The following is a 21042-nucleotide window of genomic DNA, read 5'->3' on the forward strand; positions in this document are numbered from 1 at the left end:
CCGCGCCCAGCAACGCCATATCAACATCCAGCGTATCGATCAGCATGTCCGCGAACGAGTTATCCGAAGGTGTGGGGTAGGTTGCGTAGGCCATTTGATGCTGATGCTGGGGTGGGGCGGTGAAGGAGCTGTGTGTAGATGCGGAGAAGGGGGAGTGTAGGTTTAGGAGGAGGTCTGCGTCTGAGAGGAGGGGGGCGGAGGGGGTGTGTGGGAAGGGAGGGGGGAGGAAGGTGGATGTTGATGTTGATGTTGATGTTGGGGGGGAGGGGATGTGGTGGTGGGGGGTGAGGGTTGTTGTTGTTGTGGGTTGGGTGTTACTGTTGTTTTCTGAAGTGTACATTACTGCGACGTTTGTGGAGGGCGAGTTCATTGTGCCTGTTAGGGACCAGCCGATGGCTGCATGGTATCGTCAGTTTTGTGCGTGTGAAGTAGGTCGAGGATGCGGCGTACCTTGACTTGGATGCGCCATTGGCGAGCCCGGGAGGATGGGTGTCCTCGCTCCCTTCCTGATCACGGCAGGCATCCTCGCCGTATCGCCATCTGGATTCTGCGCAGTTAGATACGTGCCCCAGCTGAGTTTCCTCCGCCAGCCCGGGCTAGTGAAGGACGGTTCTGGGCGCGGCATCTCGAGCGCGCTTTCCATCTCCTCCCTTGTGTACAGGAGAGGATCGCCGACGCCTTTCGCTTTCTGGTCCAAGACTGTCAGTATGTACTTGACGCCCGCCCAATACGTCTCAAGAGAATGCAGAGCGCGATAGCAGCGCTGGTAGTTTTGGTTTGCGGCGGATGCGAGCAGGGTGTGTTTAGCAGCTTGTTTCTGCTCGCGGTCTTGTTGAAGATTACAACGATCCCCGTCGGGAGGTTCGGCGATTTTGTCGTAGGTGTTGGGACCTTCGGCTAAGTCGTTTCCTGTATGCTGTCGCCCGTGTTCGTTTTTGACTCCCGGAGATGGCGGTCGAGTTTGGGGCTGGGAGGAGGCGGAGTGGATTGCTGTTTCCTTCAGAAATGCGCATGCGGCGATGTATATCGGCTGGCTGTAAAGCGATTAGCGGTGGAAATGCAGCCATCGAACATGATTTACCTCGTAAACGGATTGCCCACCCCGGTCTTCGCATCAATGAGCTCCGTGAAGGCTAGGATGTCGGCGACCGTCTTGGCCGACGACATAGACAGTTCTCTGCTGTTTGCGGAGAGCGACTGTGGAGTGTCTTCAAACGTCTTCAGTATCGTCGGTTGGTGCAAAAGAACGATCAAAGTGTGGAACCAGCAATGCAAAAGGAGAAAATTCGTCCCCTGATTGATCTTGACATATTGCTGAAAGTTCACAGCGTTGAAGTGCAGTCTTGGCGACAGGTTCTGGTAGATATCTGTCAAGCGGTTCTCCAAAGCATTGAGCTGCGTCTGAAGGCCTTCTGTGATGTCTGTTGCATTTCGTATCCCATTGAGAAGGTCAGTGACCCGACCGTAGAGGTGGATGATCCTGATCAGGGCCGGAAATGGCAGCGGCCATCTACAACCAGCATCGTACGCATCAAGTGAAGGGAACGAGATTTCGATCTCTTGGTCGCGTAGCGTGACTGGCCGTCCAGTACCGGATGAGATAACGCGGTCGAGGAAAAAGATGCTCCAGAACGTGTCCAGTCTTTCGCGTTCAACGTCTCTTTGTTCCCGCTCTTCAGGGGTGACGCTCTCAACATGATGCTCCTGGAACTCCGCTGGTCCACTCGTTTCGTTGCAGTCACCAGGACCCAACATGACGGATTTAGGAGTAGGTCCGTGGTGTCCCTCATACTTCAATCCCTCAAGAGTGTGCATACCCAGATCTTGCGCCATCCGGATTGCGATGCCCAGATACATCCAGAGGCCACTGTCACGACTGGCTCCAAATTCATCATACGCGAGAAGTAGCGCTGCTTGGACCACAGCTACACTTGGACAGGGAAATGTGTCTGGTATTGCAGATTTTGCTCGGTGGGCAAATGCTTGACCATATTCGGAGGGCTGCACTTTGGATTGCTCGTCATCTCCAACTTTCTGCTGATGGCTCGAGACGGGTTTTGTCGAGAAGCGAGCTGCAAGCGCACATACTGCATCGACGAGTATCGCATCCACTTGCTTCTCTTCGAGGTCACGCATGAAGCGCTCACGCTGGAGGAAGGGGAAACAGCACCCCAGATGAGTAAAGAAGAGCTTGCAAAGTTGGGTGATGAGCGGGCTAGGCAACATTGCAGAGTTGTCATAGACTGGGATGTCCAAAGGTGCGTGAGTCTCGTGTGATTGAGGTGAGCCCACTAATGGAGGTTGCGCAGGCGAAAAGTCTACGGAGTTTTCTGTTGATATCAGTTGGTTGGCTTGCAGCTGAGGTGGAAGCCACGCACGATCTGAAGACTTTTGTCCACTTCCGTGTCGATTCCCCCTAACCTTGACGACCATCTGTTTGAAACCAGGCATGATGGCTGTTGGCCCGAAGTATCGAAAATATGGCATGCGATTGCGAGTGCTCAGACTGAGCATACCGTCATTAGCCTCACGCTTTGGAAATCGACTGCTGACGGTCGGGCCAGCATTCCGTGACGCGATTGGTACGGTGTGCGCTTCTTGCGGTCGTGAGAGTTGCGGGTCGATTGGCTGGTGCATTTCTCGGGAAGGCGCGTTGCTCACGACATTGCTATTGCTACCCTTTGCATCCGCCTTTGCCTCGCTCGACGTGTTGTCGTCCCCATAGCCGGCGCATACCAAATTGTTCTGTAGGCATCTTGCGCAACTGGGGCGATCGCCTGCTATTGCATTAGTTGGTGTTCTTGCCTTTCTAGACTGGTCCCATCTATCTGACCAGAACAACGCGTCTTCTTGCGGCGACATGTCAGACAGGCCGTGTTGATCCTGCGCCGCTTGGCATAGGGGCCGTCATTGTTGGTCACGAAGCGAATGGGCTTGAGCTGAGGAGCAGCAGCATTGGGTGTCGTAGATAGAGCTCCGTGATTCATAGAAAGACGTTGTGAGGTGTGTGCATTGGGGAATGCGTAGTGCCTAGCCGTCTTGGTGCGGGGAAATCAACGCTTGGGTATCATGTACGGGCTAGATGGGATTGTATTGTGGATAAGTCGCAGGACGGCATGAAGGGTTATGGGAGCACAGGCGCATGGTCCCGGGAACAAGCGATGGATGGATGGCTGGTATTCGCGGGGTCGTACATGTGCAGGGTGAGGTTGACAGGCGGAGGCGTCGCGTGAGGGTCGAGGTGCGGAGTTTGGATGCGATGCAGGGATGGCGATCCGAAGGCGGGCGAAAAAGGTCGATTCCATCAACGCCATCACGTTACGTCGCACTCGACATCAGCCATCAACCATGGAACCGATGCGCCCTGCGCTGGCGACACTGCGGCTGGCAGCACCCCGACAGGCCTACCGTCCCTTCTACCAATGTCTGCACACGACGGCGGCTCGATGCGCCACGCCTCTGCCGCACCCTTCAGTACCTGGGCCGCCGCCCGAGACGCCAACGCCGGCCGCCACGGATGCATTGGACAGGGTGGCCAGGAAGAGGAGGCAGGCGGGCATGCTGCAGCAGGCGCAGGAGGCGCGGACATCGTCCAAGACTACTACCATCTTCAAGAAGCGCTTCTGGAAGGATGTCACGGTGAAGGAGGCTGATGGTATGGCTTGGACGTTACTAGGCCATGTATCTGGCTGACAATGCCCTAGACGGCTTCCATGTCTATCTCGACAGCAGACCTGTGCGCACTCCCGACAAAGAGATCCTCACCGTCCCCTTCTCGAAGCCTCAGCTCGCCACAGCCATTGCCCTCGAGTGGGACCTCCTGCTGAGCGCACAGCAGGCGCTCAAGACGCACTACATACCCATGACGTCCATTGCCGCCCGTGCAACCGACATTGAGGCCGCAGATGCGAGTGGGAACGAGCGCATACGCAACGACATTGTCAAGATGCTGCTCGAATACCTTGCCACGGACACGATGCTGTGCTGGGCGCCCGAGAAGGTTCTGAACGAGTCTCTGCGTGATGGCAAGACACTGCGCAATCTCCAGGAGGAGGCAGCCATGAAGATCATCGCCTACCTGACCACGCACGTGTGGCCAGGCGTCCAAATCAAGCCCACCCTCGACGACAGCATCGTGCCCATGTCGCAGCCCGAGATGACAACCGAGGTGATCCACGGCTGGTGTATGGGACTCCCTGCGTATGAACTTGCTGGGCTGGAGCGTGCGGTGCTCGCATCGAAGAGTCTGTTAGTCGGGGTGCGCCTGATTCACGAATGGGGCGAGGCTTTTGCAAACACGCGCAAGACTTCCAACGGGCGTCGGTTTGGTATCGAGGAGGCGGCTGAGGCGTCGACTCTAGAGGTGCGATGGCAGACGGGACAGTGGGGGGAGGTGGAGGATACACACGACGTTGAGAAGGAGGACCTGCGACGACAACTGGGGAGTGCCATCATTCTGGTGGGCGGAGATTCGTCATGATTGTATAGATAGAGATTGTACAACACATGTATACACAGCGTAAAGGCTGTCACTCGTGCGCTCCGTTGACCCGTGCCGCGCGTGGGAGTAAAGTCCGTCTACCGTCTAGGCCCGACTACCACTGCAACAAGCCGAAGTCCAATCGTGATTCGCTGGGTTGCTGCGAACGAGCTGCAGGAACCTTGGCTGGAGGGACTGGGTATCCGCGAGCCCCGCTGCGATGATGGCATGAATACAGATTGTGTAACGTCGCAGCTCCCGTCCTGGATATCTATGCGACCCCTCGTCTCTTGTCTCTCCACAGCAAACCCCGCCTCGTGCACAGGGCCCACGTGCCCAATCACCACATGATGGAAGGGTGAGAAGCTGCAGCAGACATGCCGTTATCCGACACGCGCTGACTGCCCCCAGACACAAACGCTCCAAGTCGAGCAGGGTGAAGAATGCCTTGACGCGCACCCATTCCAAGACGGACGACAGCGGTTCCAACACAGACTCCCCCGCGGCTCTGTCCACGGCGTCCCTCCGCCCACACACGTCCACCAGCATGACGAGCCTGGGTGGTCCCCCGCAGGACCCCTCCTCGCCGCAGAGTATTGCGCCGGCGCTCCCAGGCCCCACGCCCACGGGCTCGTCCATCGAGCAGTCTGTCAAGCTGTTCCGCGTGTTCGAGTCGCTGCGCAACGGCGACACGGCTGCCATTTCAAAGGCCATCCGCGAGCAGTCGGGGCCCGCAGACGGCGAAGACAGCCGAGCCTCGCTGCAGCTGCCCAGCGCACGCACCGAGGGCACCTCGATCCTGCACCTGGCCATTCAGTGCGCTGAGCTGCCCGTCATCGAGTTCGTCTTGTCCAACGCGACCGCCACGCCCGACTCGCCCATCGACATCAACGGCCGCGACCGCGATGGGAATACCCCGCTCCACCTGGCTGCCACGCTGGGCCGCACACCAGTCGTGCGCATGCTGTTGGACCGTCCAGGCATCAACGACTCCATCACAAATTACAATGGCCAGACGCCGCTAGATCTCGCGCGCACGCCAGACATCTTCCAGCAGCTGCAGCTCGCGCGATCCATCTTCATCGACACCAACGTCAAGAGGATCCACCAGCTGGTCAGCGCAGGAGATTTGGATGCGCTGGAGACAACGCTGCAAGACAGCCGCATCAAGAGCACGCTGGACGTCAACAACGGGGAACTGGCGACTGACCCCGTCGTCATCGATGCTGGAGGCACGCTCCTGCACGAAGCAGCCAAGAAGAAGGACGTCAAGCTGGCACAGCTTCTGCTGCTGAACGGCGCCGATCCCTTCCGTCGAGACCGCGTAGGCAAATTGCCCCAGGACTACACCAAAGACGACCGCACACGTGCTATTCTGAAGCGATCGCCTGCCGCGGCAGCAGCTCAGCGGGGCATCCAGGAAAAGACAATCCTCGCAGGCGCACCCCAGGGTGGAGCCGCCGCCGACAATGGCATGGGCGCAAAGGAGTCTCGTGAGATGAAGGGCTATCTCAAGAAGTGGACAAACTATACGAGCGGCTACAAGTTGAGGTGGTTCGTGCTTGAGGATGGTGTGCTCAGCTATTATAAGCATCAAGGTTGGTCAACAGATCGAAATGGATGATAACCGAGCTAACCTCAGCAGATGACACTGGCTCTGCCTGCCGTGGTGCAATCAACATGCGGATAGGCAAGCTCTACATGGACCCCCAAGACAAGCAACGGTTTGAGATCCAGGGCAAGTCGTCAGTCAAGTACCACCTCAAGGCAAATCACCAGGTCGAAGCAAAGCGATGGTACTGGGCCCTGAACAACGCCATCCAGTGGGCCAAAGACGAGGCACGCGACGAAGAGAAGCGCGCCAACCAGAACCAGGAAGCCCTCAAGCAGGCCAAGATCGAGCAACTAACAGGCCAAGGTGACACCCCAAGTGTGAACAGCTCCAGGATGTCAAGGAATCTCACACCAGGTAAGTCGTCACCTTCGCTGCCACCCTGCTATACTGACAGTGTACAAGCCACCAATCTCGGCGTTCCTCTCTCAACCCTAGACACATCCTCGCGAACTGCAGTCAGCGTGGTAGAAGGTCCCGGGAGTACGTACGAGCCCAGCTACGTCGGAAACGACCTAGGCAGGATGACCAGCCACATGGGAACGGCTACTGTCGCAGGTGATGATGACGACGACGACGATTACGATGATGATGACAGCGGCCACGAAATCAAACCGCACAGCAAAGACGCATTCAACATCACAGCGCAGTCTGCAAAGCTGCAACTTGACCTCATGACCTCCGTATCCCTAGCACTACAAGCGGAGAAGAACCAGAACCCTACTTTGCAGCTCTCGGATCCCATGATGCTGCAAGCCTTTGCGTCGTACGAATCGGCTATTGGCAACCTCAAGGGGCTTATCGGTGATCTGTTGCGGATATCGAGGGATCGCGATGCTTATTGGCAGTATCGGTTGGATCGCGAGGCCAATGTGCGGCGCATGTGGGAAGACAGCATGGCCAAGGTCGCAAAGGAGCAGGAGGATTTGGAGACAAGGATGGGTCAGTCGGAGGAGAAGAGGCGGAAAACGAAAAAGGCTTTGCGCGAGGCTTTGGAGGACTATGGGAGAATGGAACCCGGTCCAACGCTGCGGGATCACCAAGACGACTTTGTTGAAGCTGCAGAAACACCGGAGCAAGAGCACGACTTGGCGTCCAAGCAACGAGGCTTGGGCAGGAAGGCCACGTTTGCGGATCTTGCCGCTGACTTTTCGGAATCGGACTCGGAAGGCGACGAGGAGTTCTTCGATGCCGTTGGTGCTGGTGAGGTCGAGGTTGTTGAGATGCCAGCCCCTGCTCCGGTGGTGAGAGAATCAGAAGCGGCCCCACCCACAGACGTCTTTGAGAGCAAGCATGCAGATATCGCGACGGGATTCGTAGGGTATGAAGATGGGCCGCGACAGAGGCTGGCCATGGATGCAGATGACAGGCCCAAGATCTCGCTTTGGGTATGGCAGTCCACAACGTTTCCAACGATGAAGATGCTAACAATTTGCTAGGGTATCTTGAAGTCTATGATCGGCAAGGATATGACTAAAATGACCCTTCCCGTCTCTTTCAACGAGCCCACATCCCTGCTCCAGCGCGTGGCCGAAGACATGGAATACACCGATCTTCTCGACACCGCAGCCACGCGCGCAGACTCGACAGAACGCCTACTCTATGTTGCCGCCTTTGCTGCCTCCGAGTATGCGTCTACCATTGGGCGTGTCGCAAAACCCTTCAACCCGCTTCTCGCGGAAACGTACGAGTACGCCAGGCCCGACAAGGGCTACCGGTTCTTCATTGAGCAGGTCAGCCATCATCCCCCAATTGGCGCTGCATACGCCGAGTCGAAGACGTGGGATTATTGGGTAAGACTGCCCTCACATTCTTTCAAACACAACTAACATCCCCAGGGCGAATCAGCCGTAAAGTCAAAATTCTACGGTAAATCCTTCGACATCAACCCCCTCGGGACCTGGTTCCTCCGCCTGCGCCCCACCTCCTCCCCGGGACACAGCGAGCTCTACACGTGGAAAAAAGTGACCTCCTCCGTCATCGGCATCATCACGGGCAACCCCGTCGTCGACAACTACGGCCTCATGGAGATCAAAAACCACACAACCGGCGAAATCTGCCACCTGGACTTCAAAGCGCGCGGCTGGAAAGCCTCCTCCGCGTTTCAAGTCGTCGGCAAAGTGCTCGACAGCGCAGGCCGCGTCCGCTGGTCCGTCGGCGGCCGCTGGAACGATAAGATCTATGCGCGCCTTACCCCGGGGTTTGAAGATGCGGAGATTGATAAGGGCGGGAGTAAGCACGCTAAGCATGATGAAAGTAAGGCGTTCCTCGTCTGGCAGGCTAATGCTAGACCGACGGGTATACCGTTTAATCTCACGCCCTTTGTCGTGACACTGAACGATATTCCCGATCGTCTTAGACCGGTGGTAGCGCCGACTGATACTAGACTAAGACCTGATCAGCGCGCTATGGAAGACGGCGCGTATGATCTTGCGGCAACGGAGAAGAATCGCGTTGAGGAGAAACAACGCGCTACTAGGCGGGAGAGGGAGGCTAGTGGGGGGCATTTTGAACCGAGGTGGTTTAGGAAGAGCGTGTGTGAGACGACTGGGGAGGAGTTTTGGGAGTTTAATCATGAGTATTGGAGGGTTAGGGAGGGGGTTGCTAGCGGGAGGGGGAGTTGGAGGGAGGCGGGGTGCGAGGATATATATTAGCTGTTGGTGGGTGTGGGGGAGGGTAGGAAGGGGAGGGGAGGGATTTCTGGGCTGGAGAATTGATGTTATCGACTGCTTTGTCCTGTTCTGTCTCTCTGTCTTTCATGGCATCGTGGTGTTTCTTTCTCCAGTTGTTATCCGTCTGCTTCCTCATACCTTTCAAGTCGCCAATCACCCTTCTCGCTTTCACAGAACTGTCTTTGCTGTCTTTCTCCCCTCGCCTCGCATTTCTGTCCAGTGTTTACACCATTCCCGTTTCTTTCCCGGGTCTTTCGTCCGACTAAGTAACCAACGGACTAGTAGCGGTTGGGAGGTTCTCGGGGGTGGACGGGAGTGGTAGAGTGCAGTTCAGGGAACGACGGGATGGGATATGCAATGCAAGCGTGATTCAGAATGAAAACGTGCGTGTTAAATAGAGGATAGGGCTTGGAGGTCGGTATGTGTATGATTTGCACGCCAGGTAGTAGGTGGGGTAGGAGAGGTTTGTGTTTACGTATAGGCTGCGGTGGTGATGTAGGCTGTCTATAATGCGAGGACACGCGAACTAGAATGCGGCGAGATCGTACCACGGTTCGACATCGACAGGGTGGATTCGCGTATGGGTTGTGCGACGTAGGCGGTGTCAGTGTATTTCCAGCCCGGCTTGTTTGGAGCGGTTGATTGTGCAGTCTCATGGTATATTTGCGGAAGGGAATGGAGCGTGATTTTGGGGTTGTTGAGTGATCGAGGCAATGCAGTGGGGCGTATGCTAGATCGATTTGATGATGGATGGTCGGTGGTTTTGGAAGGAAGTAGAAATGGAACGAGGGATCCGCATATGAACACTAGAGCGAATCTGCTGGGTGAAGAGAGTCCTTATCTACCATCTACCAATTGAATGCCGCCAGGACCTTGAAAATCTGTGTCACCTTGCTTTCTGTAGTATCTGCTTCGTGTTTGTGAACTTGAATGCTATCGTCTTCGTAGTTTTTCTCCTCTATGGTGGATTCGGAGTCTGTCTCTTCTATGGTGTTTTCCGAGTCTGTCTCTTCTATGGTATCTTCGTCGTGGTCGGTGATGGTAAGCGTTGTTACTGCTTGGTTGAAGATGAGGTGTGTTCCGATTTTTGCGTCCAATGTACCACAACGGAAATATTTGTACGGAGGGTCGCTATGATGGAACGAGCCGATGGTCACTGGGTGCTCATCAGTGTTTTTTCGAGCAGAGGGTGTAGTCTTCTCATTGGTGGTTGACGACGGTTGTGTAGATATCATAACCATCTGCTTCTCGGCGCTATCGTCAACAGCAAAATGTATGACGACCTGCAGGATCGTTGCAGGTAGCACACTGTGGAATTTTAGGTCTAATTGGTGGCTTTTTGCTGAATTTTCTTGCAGGAGTGTTGACTCCTTTGGGAGCCATATCCAGTCCGACGATAAACTGGGCAGATCTAGGCTATATGAATTGCGAGTGTGGAACTCTAGGATCAGAGATCGGTTTCTTCTTCGGGGCACGTAGTCACTACAAACATGACACATCGAGAATAGCCTAGGAACCATAATCTTCTTAGTCTCGGCTGTGGCAGATACACGGCTGTTTACGAAGAAAGTGGATGTGCCGTCCAGGAACTCTCTGCGTAGGAACTGTCCATGACTTTCGTGACTTATGACCATGGCTATGATCTCGTGGGGCCTGTCTTTCACGCCACATGGGAGCAACGCGATGTGGATGACACGGGAACCAAAAACAGAATAGCTGCCCGGAGTGACGGGAACCACTACAGTCAAGAAACCATGACGCTCGTCGATATCAACATTGTGAACATGATGACTGTGATACTCGATGTTACGACAGTTCGCGTAAAGGCGAGGATGGGATGCGAACATGCCAGATTGCGTGTGTACGGTTACTCCATCCAGACGACTCAAGCTGCGTTTGATGTGCTGCGTAAAGATGTTTTGACCGCTATCAATCTGTCTTTTGTCGATTTCTCCGGATCCAAAGTCGTGCAACACGTCCTCAAACGAACGTTCAGACAAGCCCCAGGCGAACAATGATTGATCGTTTTTCGTTTTGAGGATCTCTTGTTGGAGTCGTACGAAGGCGCCTTTGCCTTCTCCATATTGCAATGGCATGTTGATTCCAAAGATGCCAAGAAGTGAATATGCGAGATCTTCAGTTCTGGTAGCTTGACGTTGCGCTGCCCAAGACATTCTTTGAGCAACACAGCTTTCAGATATGCACTGCGGGTCCCGTAATGTCTCCAGGTTAATGCCAGTATTGCTATAAATGGACTCACTCAGGTCGTTCTTTGTGCCAATCAATCGCCAGTGCGTATCGTAAAACTTGACGTCCCTCGGTGCGAGAAGTTCCTGCAAAGTCCAGGCCCGGCTCCACCACCGACTGCTCATCAAATCAACCTCCGACCCATACTCGACGTCTGCCATATACGCATAGCACACTCTCGACTTTTGGTACCATTGAAACATGGAATTGATGGCCTCAGAAAGCTCGGAGTTGTTGGTCTTGTCGATGCAACAGGTGTCCATCCAGGCGTAGTCGTAGCCGTCATTGATCGCCTGCTGACACAAGAAGTCGATTTTAAGAGAGCCCTCGATATTGCGCCAGCTGACGGGATCAGCTTGAAGCTGCGAAAACGTAACTTCCTGAGCATCTTGAAGCCACGTGTGTGAGAGAATAGCGTATGGTGGTATGGCATCACCGTAAAATGTATGTAATTTGAGGGTGTGAACGTTGAGTAACCTCATGATTAATCGTGGTAAGTGAATTAAGTGGCATCAAAATGAGCTGCAGGATGTATGGTGTTGCTGCGGGGCAGGCTGACATGCATAGTGGCGTTGTGGCTGTGAACGTACCAGAGGATCTTAGTTTGCTCCCTCCTTTGTTAACTTCAGCTCGCATGCTGCCATGTTTTCATCACCTGGGATGGATTGTTTAGTGTCGCAGAGAAGGCGCAAAATCTCAACGACGAAGAAACTGTTGAGAAGTCGCAACAGCTAAACAAGTGCGACAGCGAGATAGTAGATCAAGGCCATATATGAGTGGGGGCACGCGTAGAAGTGAATGAGGTGAGGGAAGTTGGTGGTGTTGGTGAGGAAGTGGACGAGTTGTGCCACCGAAGTAAATCAACACGCCAAGGCCACCGTCCACGAGACGGGCAGCGACGCGACGACAACACCAATCCGCTGTATCAGTGAAAATCATAAAAACCTCACAAAGGTTGAAAATTGTGGATAAGCCCATATATTGAGTGTTGTCTCTTTGGAACGGAAGCGTGACGGAAATACAAAAATACGAAGATAAACTCATAGAGGCGCTTGAATCTACAACGTGTAAAGTGTATAAGAAAACGTTGACAAGAACGTGTTAGGTAAGACATGTACCAGCAAAAGTTGACGCACAGAAACGCTTAATTAAACTTTCCTTGTAGTTGTCCTGCTACAAAGCGGACATCGACACAAGGATATGATTCCACTGTCACAGTACGAGTTATGAAAAGCCAGAAACGTTATGTTCATCATGAAAAAATGCATACATCGGGTGATGTTTCTTTCAACGAGCTCCTATGCATATTCAAACAGTACTTACAAGACAGCTATTTTCCAGTTCACAACCTCAGTCTCATGTCCATCGTAGATTTTCTCATGCAGCCGTAGGCACGTCCGTGTTCTCCACCTTTTCAGCATTATACGCCATGCCCTTCTCCGAATCGACCAAGCCCCTCTCAGCACGGCGCGAGTTGCTAAAGTCCGTCTTTGTCTTCCACGCCGGCACGCCAGCCAAGAACATCTCCTCGATATCCTCGAGCGTCTTTCCGGCCGTCTCAGGGAAGCAGAAGAACGTGTGAATTGCCATGGCCGTGCAGAACACACCGAAGATGATGTACACCTTCCACTTGATGCTGACAAACGCCGGGGGCACGAAGTACGACAGCGCGAAGTTGAAGATCCAGTTCGACGATGTTGTGAGTGCGACGGCCTTTCCACGGACACGGAGAGGGAAGAGCTCGGGAGGGTACACCCATGATGCTGGTCCCCAGGTGGGGGCGTAGCTGGCGACAAAGAGGTATGTGCAGGCGATGACGGCGTAGGCGGGACGACCACTGATCTCCCACGATTCCTCTGCAATGTTGTTCACACCTCCTGGGGGAGCGGCATGGCCGTAGGTGGCCATCAGACCAGCGTTCGCGAACATCCATATCGCCATCAGAATACCGCCGCTGACAAACATGGGCCGGCGACCCCAGCGATCCATGTAGATGAGTGCGGGGATTGTCATGATCACGTTGATCACGTATTGAATACTGAGTTGTTGTTAGTGGTGGTGGTCTTGGGTGGATAGTGTTCTCGACGTTGAGTGTAAAAGCCGAGACCCAATCGCAGCTGACCAAGTACCAACAGTTTTTTTTAATGAAACTTTTATGGCTAGAGTGCGACAGGTATACGCCTGAAGTGCCTTGTATATAGCATTTACTCTTGTGGTCATCTTGCTTTTGCGCTAGGGATTGGCATTTCACTCAACCCCAGATAGAGGGTACGCAGTAAAGTTTTGTAATCGCTGGACAACGACCACCAAACTTTGTGCACATCGTCTGGACTCGAAGAGACTTCTGAACTTGAGTGGAAGAGGGTGTAACTAACCTCGAAGCGATCAAATTGATATTGCCGTTGAGACCAGCCATACCGAAGACGTAGGTAACTAAGAACGTGTTAGTGAAATACTCAGACGGTGTCAACGGCGTATTCTTACTATAGTACATCATCACGTTCATGCCAGTCAGCTGCGACCAGATCTGTGTGAATATGCCGATGTGAAGGCGGTTGAGCATGGCAGGCTTGAAGAGTTCTGTGACAGACACATCGGCATTGAGCCTCTCGAATTCGATCATCTGCTTGATCTCGGCCATCTCCAGAGCAACAAAAGGACTGTTGGCATCGCCTTTGCCGTGGACAAGTGTCAGAACGGCGTGGGCTTCCTCCCAGCGGTCGTGGCGGGCGAGCCATCGGGGCGACTCAGGTAGGAGGAAAAGTGCGAAAAAGAGGAAGATTGCTGGGAGCATCTGCAGAGCCCATGGAACGCGGAAGGCCTTTGCGCCGTCCATGAAGCTGCAGCCGTAAGAGATGTAATACATAATCTTTTCCAGTCAATTTTGAGGCAATGTGAATTGGTTTGATAATAGGAATACTCACCAAAATACCCCAAGTGATAGCCCACTGTTGGGAACCGACAACACGACCACGCTTCGATGGAGGGGCCAGCTCTGTGACGTATACAGGGACTTGAGCAGAGCAGATACCGACGGAGACACCGTTGATGAAGCGGCCAGCAATGAGCATGCCAATGTTTTGCGAGGCACAGGAGATGATAGAACCGATCACCCAGATCAAACACCCGATCTGAATAGCTCGTTTGCGACCCAACTTGTCAGTCAAGTATCCGGATGCCAGAGAACCAAGAAAGGAGCCACCAGGCATGGCAGCTGTGATTCCACCTTGTACGTTAGCTGAGGGACCAGAGCATAACTCGTTTTGTGTGTATGGCGGGCCATTGGGTCCTTGGTTGAAGTAGCATCGATATTGCTGAGTTGGCAGGCTAAAATATGTCAGTAGTTGTCCAGAGGGGTTGTGAGTGATCAAACCCACATAGCGCTCATAGAACTAATATCAAAACCAAACAACCCTCCACCGACGACCGCAAGAGCGGTAATCCCGTAGATGTTGCCAATCTGATACATCTTGGCCGAATCTCTTGTCTGTCGTACAAAGAACTGTTGAGCTGGTAAACAGCGATCTGGGGAGAAAACGGGTATTTGTATGTTCCCAATGTCCGATCACTCGGGTCAATCCCCAGCGTGACCAGGTCAGGAGATGAGGAGAGCATTGTGGGAGCCCCGCAACAGGCCCTTCACTGTTCCAGGGCACGCGACAATGGCGGAAGTGGCTGATAGACTGCCTGGTTGGGTATCGTCTCCGATGATTTCAAGTTCTGATTGGTGAAGTGGGAAATGGAGAGCGGTGGAAACAAGCACTAGCATGGACGGGAGCGCGAAGCTGGTGTACGAGTCGGGAGAGGGCAACGGGAAAGGCGAAATGGAACGGAGTAATAATCCACTCGTATCATGCCGTCTGCTGACAATTGACTGGTGGTGTGTGTTGTGAGCATCTCATCTTCTGTCCGTGGTTTGACTGAATCGATGTGTATCAATCGTCCCCGTTATCTCTTCCCCTCACTATTTCCCCATCATCCACCCTCCACACACACTCCAGTCCCCATACCCCAATCTCCATCTTTGCCCACAATTCCAGAGTTTTCTCTCCACCAGAGCTCCACTGTGGTCAATGTGAGGTTTCATCTTGAAGTTGACGTCACGTCCCCACTTCGCAATGTAACGTCCGGCATGCTAGCGTGGGCGTTGCGCCTCCCGCTGCATGGCAAAGCTTGATAGCACCGAGAACCGACATTAAGCCTTGCGAAGAGGACGTCGATCACCGGCATGTCAATTCAGTGTATTACAGTAAAGTAGAAGTCAACTCAAGCGATGTGTGTGAGAAGAAAGACCATTCTTGCAGTATTGATGTGAAAGTATCTACCTCGCGTACAAGCACAAGCTGATCTGACGCGCATAGAAGGATTCACCATGCAGCCGACCACCAATGTAGCGCGATCCGACCATATGGCCTGACGATAAGCATCCCACTCACGCCGTCCGACAGCGTCCGGGTTTCTTTCGCGCGAAGCAGTGCATACACACACACATGAACAACAAAGAGAAACAAACCCATCACCCAACATCTGTCTCCACTCCACGCCCTCCCAGCGCACATCTTCATGCCCCCGTCTCAAATCCTCAAGTTCTCCCCATCCACAATTCCAACCCCCGAAACCCCCGACATCGACAAGATCGGAGGAGAAACACCGAGCCGGATACCCTACCCCATCCAGCCTTCTGGTAAGCATTACCAATGGATGGATGCGTGGGTGCGTACGTAGGCGCGTGCGTACAGCGTCTCCACCCGGTTGTTCCAAACGCCCGTGCCGCCTCTTCGACAACGTGAGACGAGACGAAGAGCCGCATGTGCCTTGCTGACCTGGTGCCGAGAACCGACGTTAGCGCGAGGAAGTCGGGAACAAGAATGCGTGTGTGATGTAGCCTCGGCTATGGACTTGCAAATTATTGGTAGACAACTTTTACGAGAATGTTGCCGTGCGCGTCGCGTGTGCCCTTACATGACACTCATGCTCGGCTCGAAAAGTACTTGTCGAGGAGGTTTCCTGGATCGTATCATGTCGGAAAATATACTCCCCCAGAGCTTGCTTGTCACGCGCTTGCTTGTTCTCGCAAACCTCAGTCTATACTGATACTGTCATACCCATCCATCTATTTGTGAACTAAAAGATAACTGAGGAGAACACCGCACCCTATCCACCACACTCTACAACTCCCCACAAACACACGAAAGAAACACCCTTCTCAACACTCAACACTTACATATGTACTCATCGTATTAACTCAGCTAATCGTTCCCCCTCTGTTCCCCGCTTTACGTCTTTTTTATTCTTCCCTATTCCACGTTTTCGTTGTCCACCTTCATAATCCCTACTCCTCCCACCTCCCCAATCTTTCTCTTTCTCCAACCTCCCAATCCAGGCCCCCATCTATATTTCCGCGCATAACACACACTAGTCGAAATCCATTTACCCAACGTTATTTCGCAGAACCACCGTCAGACGGATGTTGTGCAGCCTGACGTGGTTGTCGTTGTAGTTATGTCCTACTGTTAGGAAGCACGTGTAACGCAGTCTATAACCCACGGCATTACACCCGAACGTCCTAGCATGCTGCCAACACGCAGACACATGACAACTCTCCCACCTCAACTTGTCACCTATCCCTCCACGCCCCGGTACAACTGGTCACCCCGCCCGGTCCAGCCCCCCCATGACCATTGAGAACAAGGCGGTAAACCAAGCAGACGTGACTCAAATCCGTTAGCATGCGCCACATCCATTCTAAGGGCCGTGCCAGGTAGGCACAGCGCTTAATTCATCACGGTAGAATACAGATTGTTCATTGATGCGCTAATGCAGGCTGATGCATACCAAGACGTAATAGTGTACCCTACTAGTTGCAGAGATCACCTAGTCTACATTGCGGAGATCCCGGTATGCACATGCCTGCGTTAGAACGATATCCAAAGACTAGGGAGATAATTTTTCTCAAACGCGCTTTACCCCTGACCCTCCAATATCTAGGCAAACTACTCAAGTAGTGAGAAGACAGGGGGTATTGCCAAAGGGTTGTTTAACGGCGTTAACAGGATGATTGACAGCATAGCTAACACTGCAGAGATCCTAGTTAGAGCGTGCTAGCACAGAGGAGCAATACTTTCACAAATATCTTATTACGACGAAAGCTCAACGGACTTGCAAATAGGAGGTACTAAAGGTCCGAACTGCCAATCTGTCTCAGGACATAGTGTGTCTCTCTATTTGAGGACGCACCTGAGATGGGTTGGAAGGTTATGATTATGCATTGTGATGGGGCATGCCTTTTGCAGGTGATCAAACATCTGAATGTTTGGATGATGTTGAACCACAACAGGATAAGACCCATTTTCAGTGACATTTCAAACGCTCTCAAACTGCAATCAGCGGCTTTCTGCTTGAGGCCAACATTGACATTTAGATCAAGGTGGCTACCGCTCCTATTCCCGGATCAACTTGAAAACTAACGATGGAATATCCTACTAGCCTTACTCCACGCTGAGCTCATTCATGCATGCTAAACTCGAGCCGCGTTAATTCAGGGCTCCGCAACAAGCTCTTTGCGGCCCTTCTGAACCGCAATCTTCATGTCGTACGTAAGGGGACAAACTGGGCCCTTCACGAGGTAGTCTGACAAGGCGTACCCCAAACGCTCATCTTCACCCTCGTCGCTGTACCACATGAAATCCCAACCATCTTCAACGCCTGCACGATGATTAAATCTGTCAAGAGGTACGTTTGGACGCACACTGTCGCAAAGAACGCCGTCGAACTGTGCTGAGGTAAGGGATAATCGATTTCGGATCATCTTGAAAATTCTGGTCCATGACCCTCGAGGGTTCAGATAAATATCCTGGAGGCTCAAATCTTTGAGTGTCTTCCTGTTGCTGCGTAACAATTTACTGATGTGGGCTTCCGAGGTCTCGAATCGTTCGAGAACAAGACGCCGAAGGCCGGTCTGGTCTGCTGGGATGATGTCGGAAAGTTCGACAGCCGCAACATATGTCCTAGCATAGTAGGGAAATCGGATCTCTAGAACCTGAAGCTTGCTAAGCCCAGCAATGAATCCAGCCAATTGTCCGTTCTTCATGATCGACCGACATTGTCCCGAGTTATTGACCTCAATTTTCGTTCCATAACCAGCTTCAACCGCCACGGCGAGCTTCAGACTCACAAGACCTGGGCAGTGTCTTGCCAACATACTGACTCGAAACTCGGATTGAAACGTCTTCCAGGAAAGGTGGTCGACAACGAGCTCCTTGAGTTGGTGTCCTACAGCGATAATGCTATGCTCAAAAGGGTGCCAAACAGGCAGTCCGCTTCCCAGATTATCTTGCCAGGCGCCTTCTCCCCTAGCTAGGAGCTCTGTTGCTTTAGTTTCAGGAAGGACGTGATCACCCCCCCAATAATAGTCTGGCCAACGCTTAGGACACCACTTATAGTAATCACCATTGTGAATACTGATCTTTTCCATGCCGAGAAAGCGGCGAAGTATGGGTCGTAGACAGATGGCTGTGAGACGCTCGCGTAAGACTCTTTGTTCATCGATTCTACGCGCTTGGTAGAGGCCATAATGCCTTTGGACCTCCGATTCTACCTCAGACTGATGCTCCAGTACCAGTTGATCGCGGGAGACATTTAGCTGCCTTGCGAGTTTGTGCTCCATCTCCTGGAGGCCAGATCGAGAATGGTCAGAGGTGTAGTTTCTGAATTCTTCAAAACTGCTTCCATAAGTGCCAATATCCCACAAGTTCGCATCCCATATTAGTGATTTGACTTGCTTCCGGAGCACTGGGTGAGCAGCAACAGCGCATACTTGGTTGAGGCTCTCGTCGCTGGCGTGAAAAGTGAGCTGACGGAAGAGCTTGGCTGCTCCAACATGGGAAAAGGTTTTGTTGACCAGGCGGTATCTCCGTATGTCTTCGAGCGACAGATACTCACACACTTCGTAGTGCAGTTCTGGTGGCAAGTACTTCATGACTGGTAGCAGGCATTCAAAAAAATATCAACAAATCGGCGAGCTATGGTGGTGCTTGAGTCGGGATGAGAGGAAGTGAGAGAGCCCGGGTCTGCGGGGTAAATGGTGAGACCTGGTGGAGTCATCTGCACTTGAGGACGGTCGAAATCCGCGCTAAGACGCGTGCACACATGCCTTTCACGTCACGCACTTTTGTGAATTTTGTTCGTAAACCACGCTCACGCACCGTTGAAGTGATTCCATAATGTTCGATTCAGCAACGCTCTGATCCACGTACATAGTCAGTAAGTTCGTGGCTATCTTCCTATGTACTCCTCTTTCTAACGCAAACCTACCATCTGTAGCCACGGGATTGCACCAATGGGTCCGCTTCGTCGGTGTCACACATCTGACCTTTTGTTCTGCAAGGCCAATTCAGCCTTCCATGCCGTTCCGCTGACCAAAGCGACTGCGCACAGTCGCAGCATCCGTCAAGACAACTCTCATGCGTGGCTGTGTTTTAGTGATGACGACGCGTCCGGATGTGAGTCTAGTGCTGACTAGCACGTCATGATCTGTGAACTTAACCTCTCTCTCACTTTGCCATTCTCAAGCTTCTTCGAACAAGCTGGAAGTATGTCAACTAGATGCGAATCACGCTTGTTTAAGTGCTAATGTCAAGTCTCGCGCCGCTTCTCGGACTCTCGTTCGAACATGTGTTATTTGATCCTTCTGCTACACTATTCGTAAACACTGACTGTGGTGTTTACTTGCACTTCAGTATCAGGAAGACGAAAGACATCTGTATCCTCTCACACGTATAGTGGCATTGTGAACATACTTTTCCGTAACTTTGTCCAGGTTCCTTTCTGGCTCTCTCTCAATTCATGCATTTCTTTTCACCATATATCTTCTTACCAGCGTTGAAAACTACAAGGCGTATGATGATGGACCGTACATCAGCCCATATCACTCCGCTTTCTCACCCCCTTCGCTCGAGCTATGATTCCCAGCGAACCCTCCGTCGACGAAAGAGCCAGACCACTCCCACGAAAGCCCACCTCGCCGACTAAAAGAGCAGGACGTCAGGAGAACAAGAACGTAACAAGGGCAAAACTACCATGCGAATAAGCTTATACCAAGCCCAGCATACACACGAAACAAGACGCCTCCCAAACCCCACAAGCACGACGCGATAGTGCCACAAAAGAAGCAAGTCACGCTCGCAGACATGGGACGAATCAGGCAAAGTCCCCAAGACCGGCTGGCTACCCAGAAAACCCATGCCTGTAAAATAATACTACCAGCTGACAAGATGTATGGCCATGCCGCGAAATCTTCAGAACGCGATACACGCTCAAGAGCACGCTGACCCATTCGATATATATATCTCCCCGTCCACCGACTTGGTGCTACAAGAAACCGTGCATGAACGTCTTTGGGGAGAGAAGACTGAAATATGAAATAAGTGCGTTTTTCTCAGATTCCCATCTTTTCATTAGTATTTAGATAACAGGCACCAGGCCTTCGACCTAGCGCACAATACCATCACACATCACACCCCACCACACTCCACAAGCGAAAAACGCTGCAAAATCGTCTCGTGGGAGGAAGTGCAATACTCATATCCAGCTTCTCCTTCCTCACAACACCTCACTCTCCCCTTCCCTCCTTACCCTCTCCCCTCCTCACAAACCCCCCCTTCACGCTTCTCGCCGCTTCCCCACGTAGCGATACATAATAGTGTAATCCGCGCGTAGACCAGCAACAGCACATCAAATCAGACCATCCCAGACAAAACAAAAGAGTAGTGAGAATTTATCTACAAAGTTTACTAGGTAAAACAGTCGGTGTGTATTGCCCCGGGCAGTGTACTCCAGCCCTGCCCAGTTTGGCATTATAGTAAGAGGTAGTGTAGTGTAGTACGATAGTAAAGGGTTTCTAACGAAGACTTATTGTAGAATCGTAGGTAGTAGTAAGACGTGCCAACACCGTACACTCCGTTGTATACTTCTTAGGCCCTATACTCGCCAGCTAGCTAGCTCCAGGGACGTGGAACAACGAGTTCTACACG

At 52.7% G+C, this 21042-nt stretch overlaps 9 protein-coding genes across 9 annotated transcripts; 3 read left to right on the forward strand and 6 right to left on the reverse strand.

Moving 5' to 3' along the window:
- Positions 1-258: 258 nt before the first annotated feature.
- P153DRAFT_370552 (uncharacterized protein) lies at positions 259-3200 on the reverse strand. The gene is made up of 4 exons (XM_033669067.1): positions 2834-3200; positions 2379-2777; positions 1082-2330; positions 259-1034 (listed from the first exon to the last, which is right to left on the reverse strand). The coding sequence occupies exons 1-4, from the start codon at positions 2985-2987 to the stop codon at positions 410-412; spliced, it is 2427 nt and encodes an 808-aa protein (XP_033519015.1). The 5' UTR covers positions 2988-3200; the 3' UTR covers positions 259-409.
- A 148-nt stretch (positions 3201-3348) lies between these two features.
- Positions 3349-4480, forward strand: P153DRAFT_301632 (F1-ATP synthase assembly protein; the record flags this gene model as incomplete). Its single annotated transcript, XM_033664396.1, has 2 exons — positions 3349-3655; positions 3705-4480. The coding sequence occupies 2 exons, from the start codon at positions 3349-3351 to the stop codon at positions 4478-4480; spliced, it is 1083 nt and encodes a 360-aa protein (XP_033519016.1).
- Positions 4481-4654: 174 nt separating this feature from the next.
- P153DRAFT_123305 (oxysterol binding protein 1) lies at positions 4655-8894 on the forward strand. Its single transcript, XM_033661994.1, has 6 exons — positions 4655-4838; positions 4892-6078; positions 6126-6449; positions 6498-7480; positions 7532-7885; positions 7931-8894. Exons 1-6 carry the CDS (start codon positions 4828-4830, stop codon positions 8744-8746), a joined length of 3675 nt encoding a protein of 1224 aa, XP_033519017.1. The 5' UTR covers positions 4655-4827; the 3' UTR covers positions 8747-8894.
- On the reverse strand, positions 8895-9516 carry P153DRAFT_123306 (uncharacterized protein). Its single transcript, XM_033661995.1, has one exon. The coding sequence runs from the start codon at positions 9418-9420 to the stop codon at positions 9043-9045; it is 378 nt and encodes a 125-aa protein (XP_033519018.1). The 5' UTR covers positions 9421-9516; the 3' UTR covers positions 8895-9042.
- Positions 9517-10767: 1251 nt separating this feature from the next.
- On the reverse strand, positions 10768-11493 carry P153DRAFT_253041 (HET-domain-containing protein; the record flags this gene model as incomplete). The annotated part of the gene is made up of 1 exon (XM_033662735.1): positions 10768-11493. A coding segment is annotated over one exon (726 nt), but the record flags the coding sequence as incomplete, so codon positions are not given.
- An 895-nt stretch (positions 11494-12388) lies between these two features.
- Positions 12389-14480, reverse strand: P153DRAFT_301799 (high affinity glucose transporter; the record flags this gene model as incomplete). Its single annotated transcript, XM_033664408.1, has 5 exons — positions 12389-13049; positions 13387-13444; positions 13496-13880; positions 13936-14338; positions 14389-14480. 5 exons carry the CDS (start codon positions 14478-14480, stop codon positions 12389-12391), a joined length of 1599 nt encoding a protein of 532 aa, XP_033519020.1.
- A 752-nt stretch (positions 14481-15232) lies between these two features.
- Positions 15233-16038, reverse strand: P153DRAFT_123395 (uncharacterized protein). Its single transcript, XM_033661996.1, has one exon. The coding sequence runs from the start codon at positions 15701-15703 to the stop codon at positions 15278-15280; it is 426 nt and encodes a 141-aa protein (XP_033519021.1). The 5' UTR covers positions 15704-16038; the 3' UTR covers positions 15233-15277.
- A 1511-nt stretch (positions 16039-17549) lies between these two features.
- P153DRAFT_360833 (uncharacterized protein) lies at positions 17550-18989 on the reverse strand (the record flags this gene model as incomplete). The annotated part of the gene is made up of 1 exon (XM_033666942.1): positions 17550-18989. The coding sequence occupies one exon, from the start codon at positions 18987-18989 to the stop codon at positions 17550-17552; it is 1440 nt and encodes a 479-aa protein (XP_033519022.1).
- Positions 18990-20391: 1402 nt separating this feature from the next.
- P153DRAFT_370559 (uncharacterized protein) lies at positions 20392-21010 on the forward strand. The gene is made up of 2 exons (XM_033669068.1): positions 20392-20436; positions 20492-21010. The coding sequence occupies exons 1-2, from the start codon at positions 20397-20399 to the stop codon at positions 20707-20709; spliced, it is 258 nt and encodes an 85-aa protein (XP_033519023.1). The 5' UTR covers positions 20392-20396; the 3' UTR covers positions 20710-21010.
- The last annotated feature ends 32 nt before the right edge of the window (positions 21011-21042 follow it).

Source organism: Dothidotthia symphoricarpi, assembly GCF_010015815.1.
Source record: "Dothidotthia symphoricarpi CBS 119687 unplaced genomic scaffold P153scaffold_22, whole genome shotgun sequence".
NCBI classification, from domain to species: Eukaryota; Fungi; Ascomycota; class Dothideomycetes; order Pleosporales; family Dothidotthiaceae; genus Dothidotthia; species Dothidotthia symphoricarpi.

What these genes read in the sequence shown, in the direction of transcription:
- P153DRAFT_370552 (XM_033669067.1), bottom strand. Translation starts at nt 2,987, where the DNA reads ATGAATCACGGAGCTCTATCTACGACACCCAATGCTGCTGCTCCTCAG. An exon ending in CAAGAAGACGCGTTGTTCTG is followed by an intron (nt 2,778 to 2,833) that starts GTCAGATAGATG and finishes ATGCAATAGCAG; the next exon opens with GCGATCGCCCCAGTTGCGCA. An exon ending in GTGGGCAATCCGTTTACGAG is followed by an intron (nt 1,035 to 1,081) that starts GTAAATCATGTT and finishes ATCGCTTTACAG; the next exon opens with CCAGCCGATATACATCGCCG.
- P153DRAFT_370559 (XM_033669068.1), top strand. Translation starts at nt 20,397, where the DNA reads ATGAACGTCTTTGGGGAGAGAAGACTGAAATATGAAATAA. An exon ending in AAGACTGAAATATGAAATAA is followed by an intron (nt 20,437 to 20,491) that starts GTGCGTTTTTCT and finishes AACAGGCACCAG; the next exon opens with GCCTTCGACCTAGCGCACAA.
- P153DRAFT_123395 (XM_033661996.1), bottom strand. Translation starts at nt 15,703, where the DNA reads ATGCTTACCAGAAGGCTGGATGGGGTAGGGTATCCGGCTCGGTGTTTC.
- P153DRAFT_123306 (XM_033661995.1), bottom strand. Translation starts at nt 9,420, where the DNA reads ATGAGACTGCACAATCAACCGCTCCAAACAAGCCGGGCTGGAAATACA.
- P153DRAFT_123305 (XM_033661994.1), top strand. An exon ending in GGCCCAAGATCTCGCTTTGG is followed by an intron (nt 7,481 to 7,531) that starts GTATGGCAGTCC and finishes ACAATTTGCTAG; the next exon opens with GGTATCTTGAAGTCTATGAT. An exon ending in CGAAGACGTGGGATTATTGG is followed by an intron (nt 7,886 to 7,930) that starts GTAAGACTGCCC and finishes TAACATCCCCAG; the next exon opens with GGCGAATCAGCCGTAAAGTC.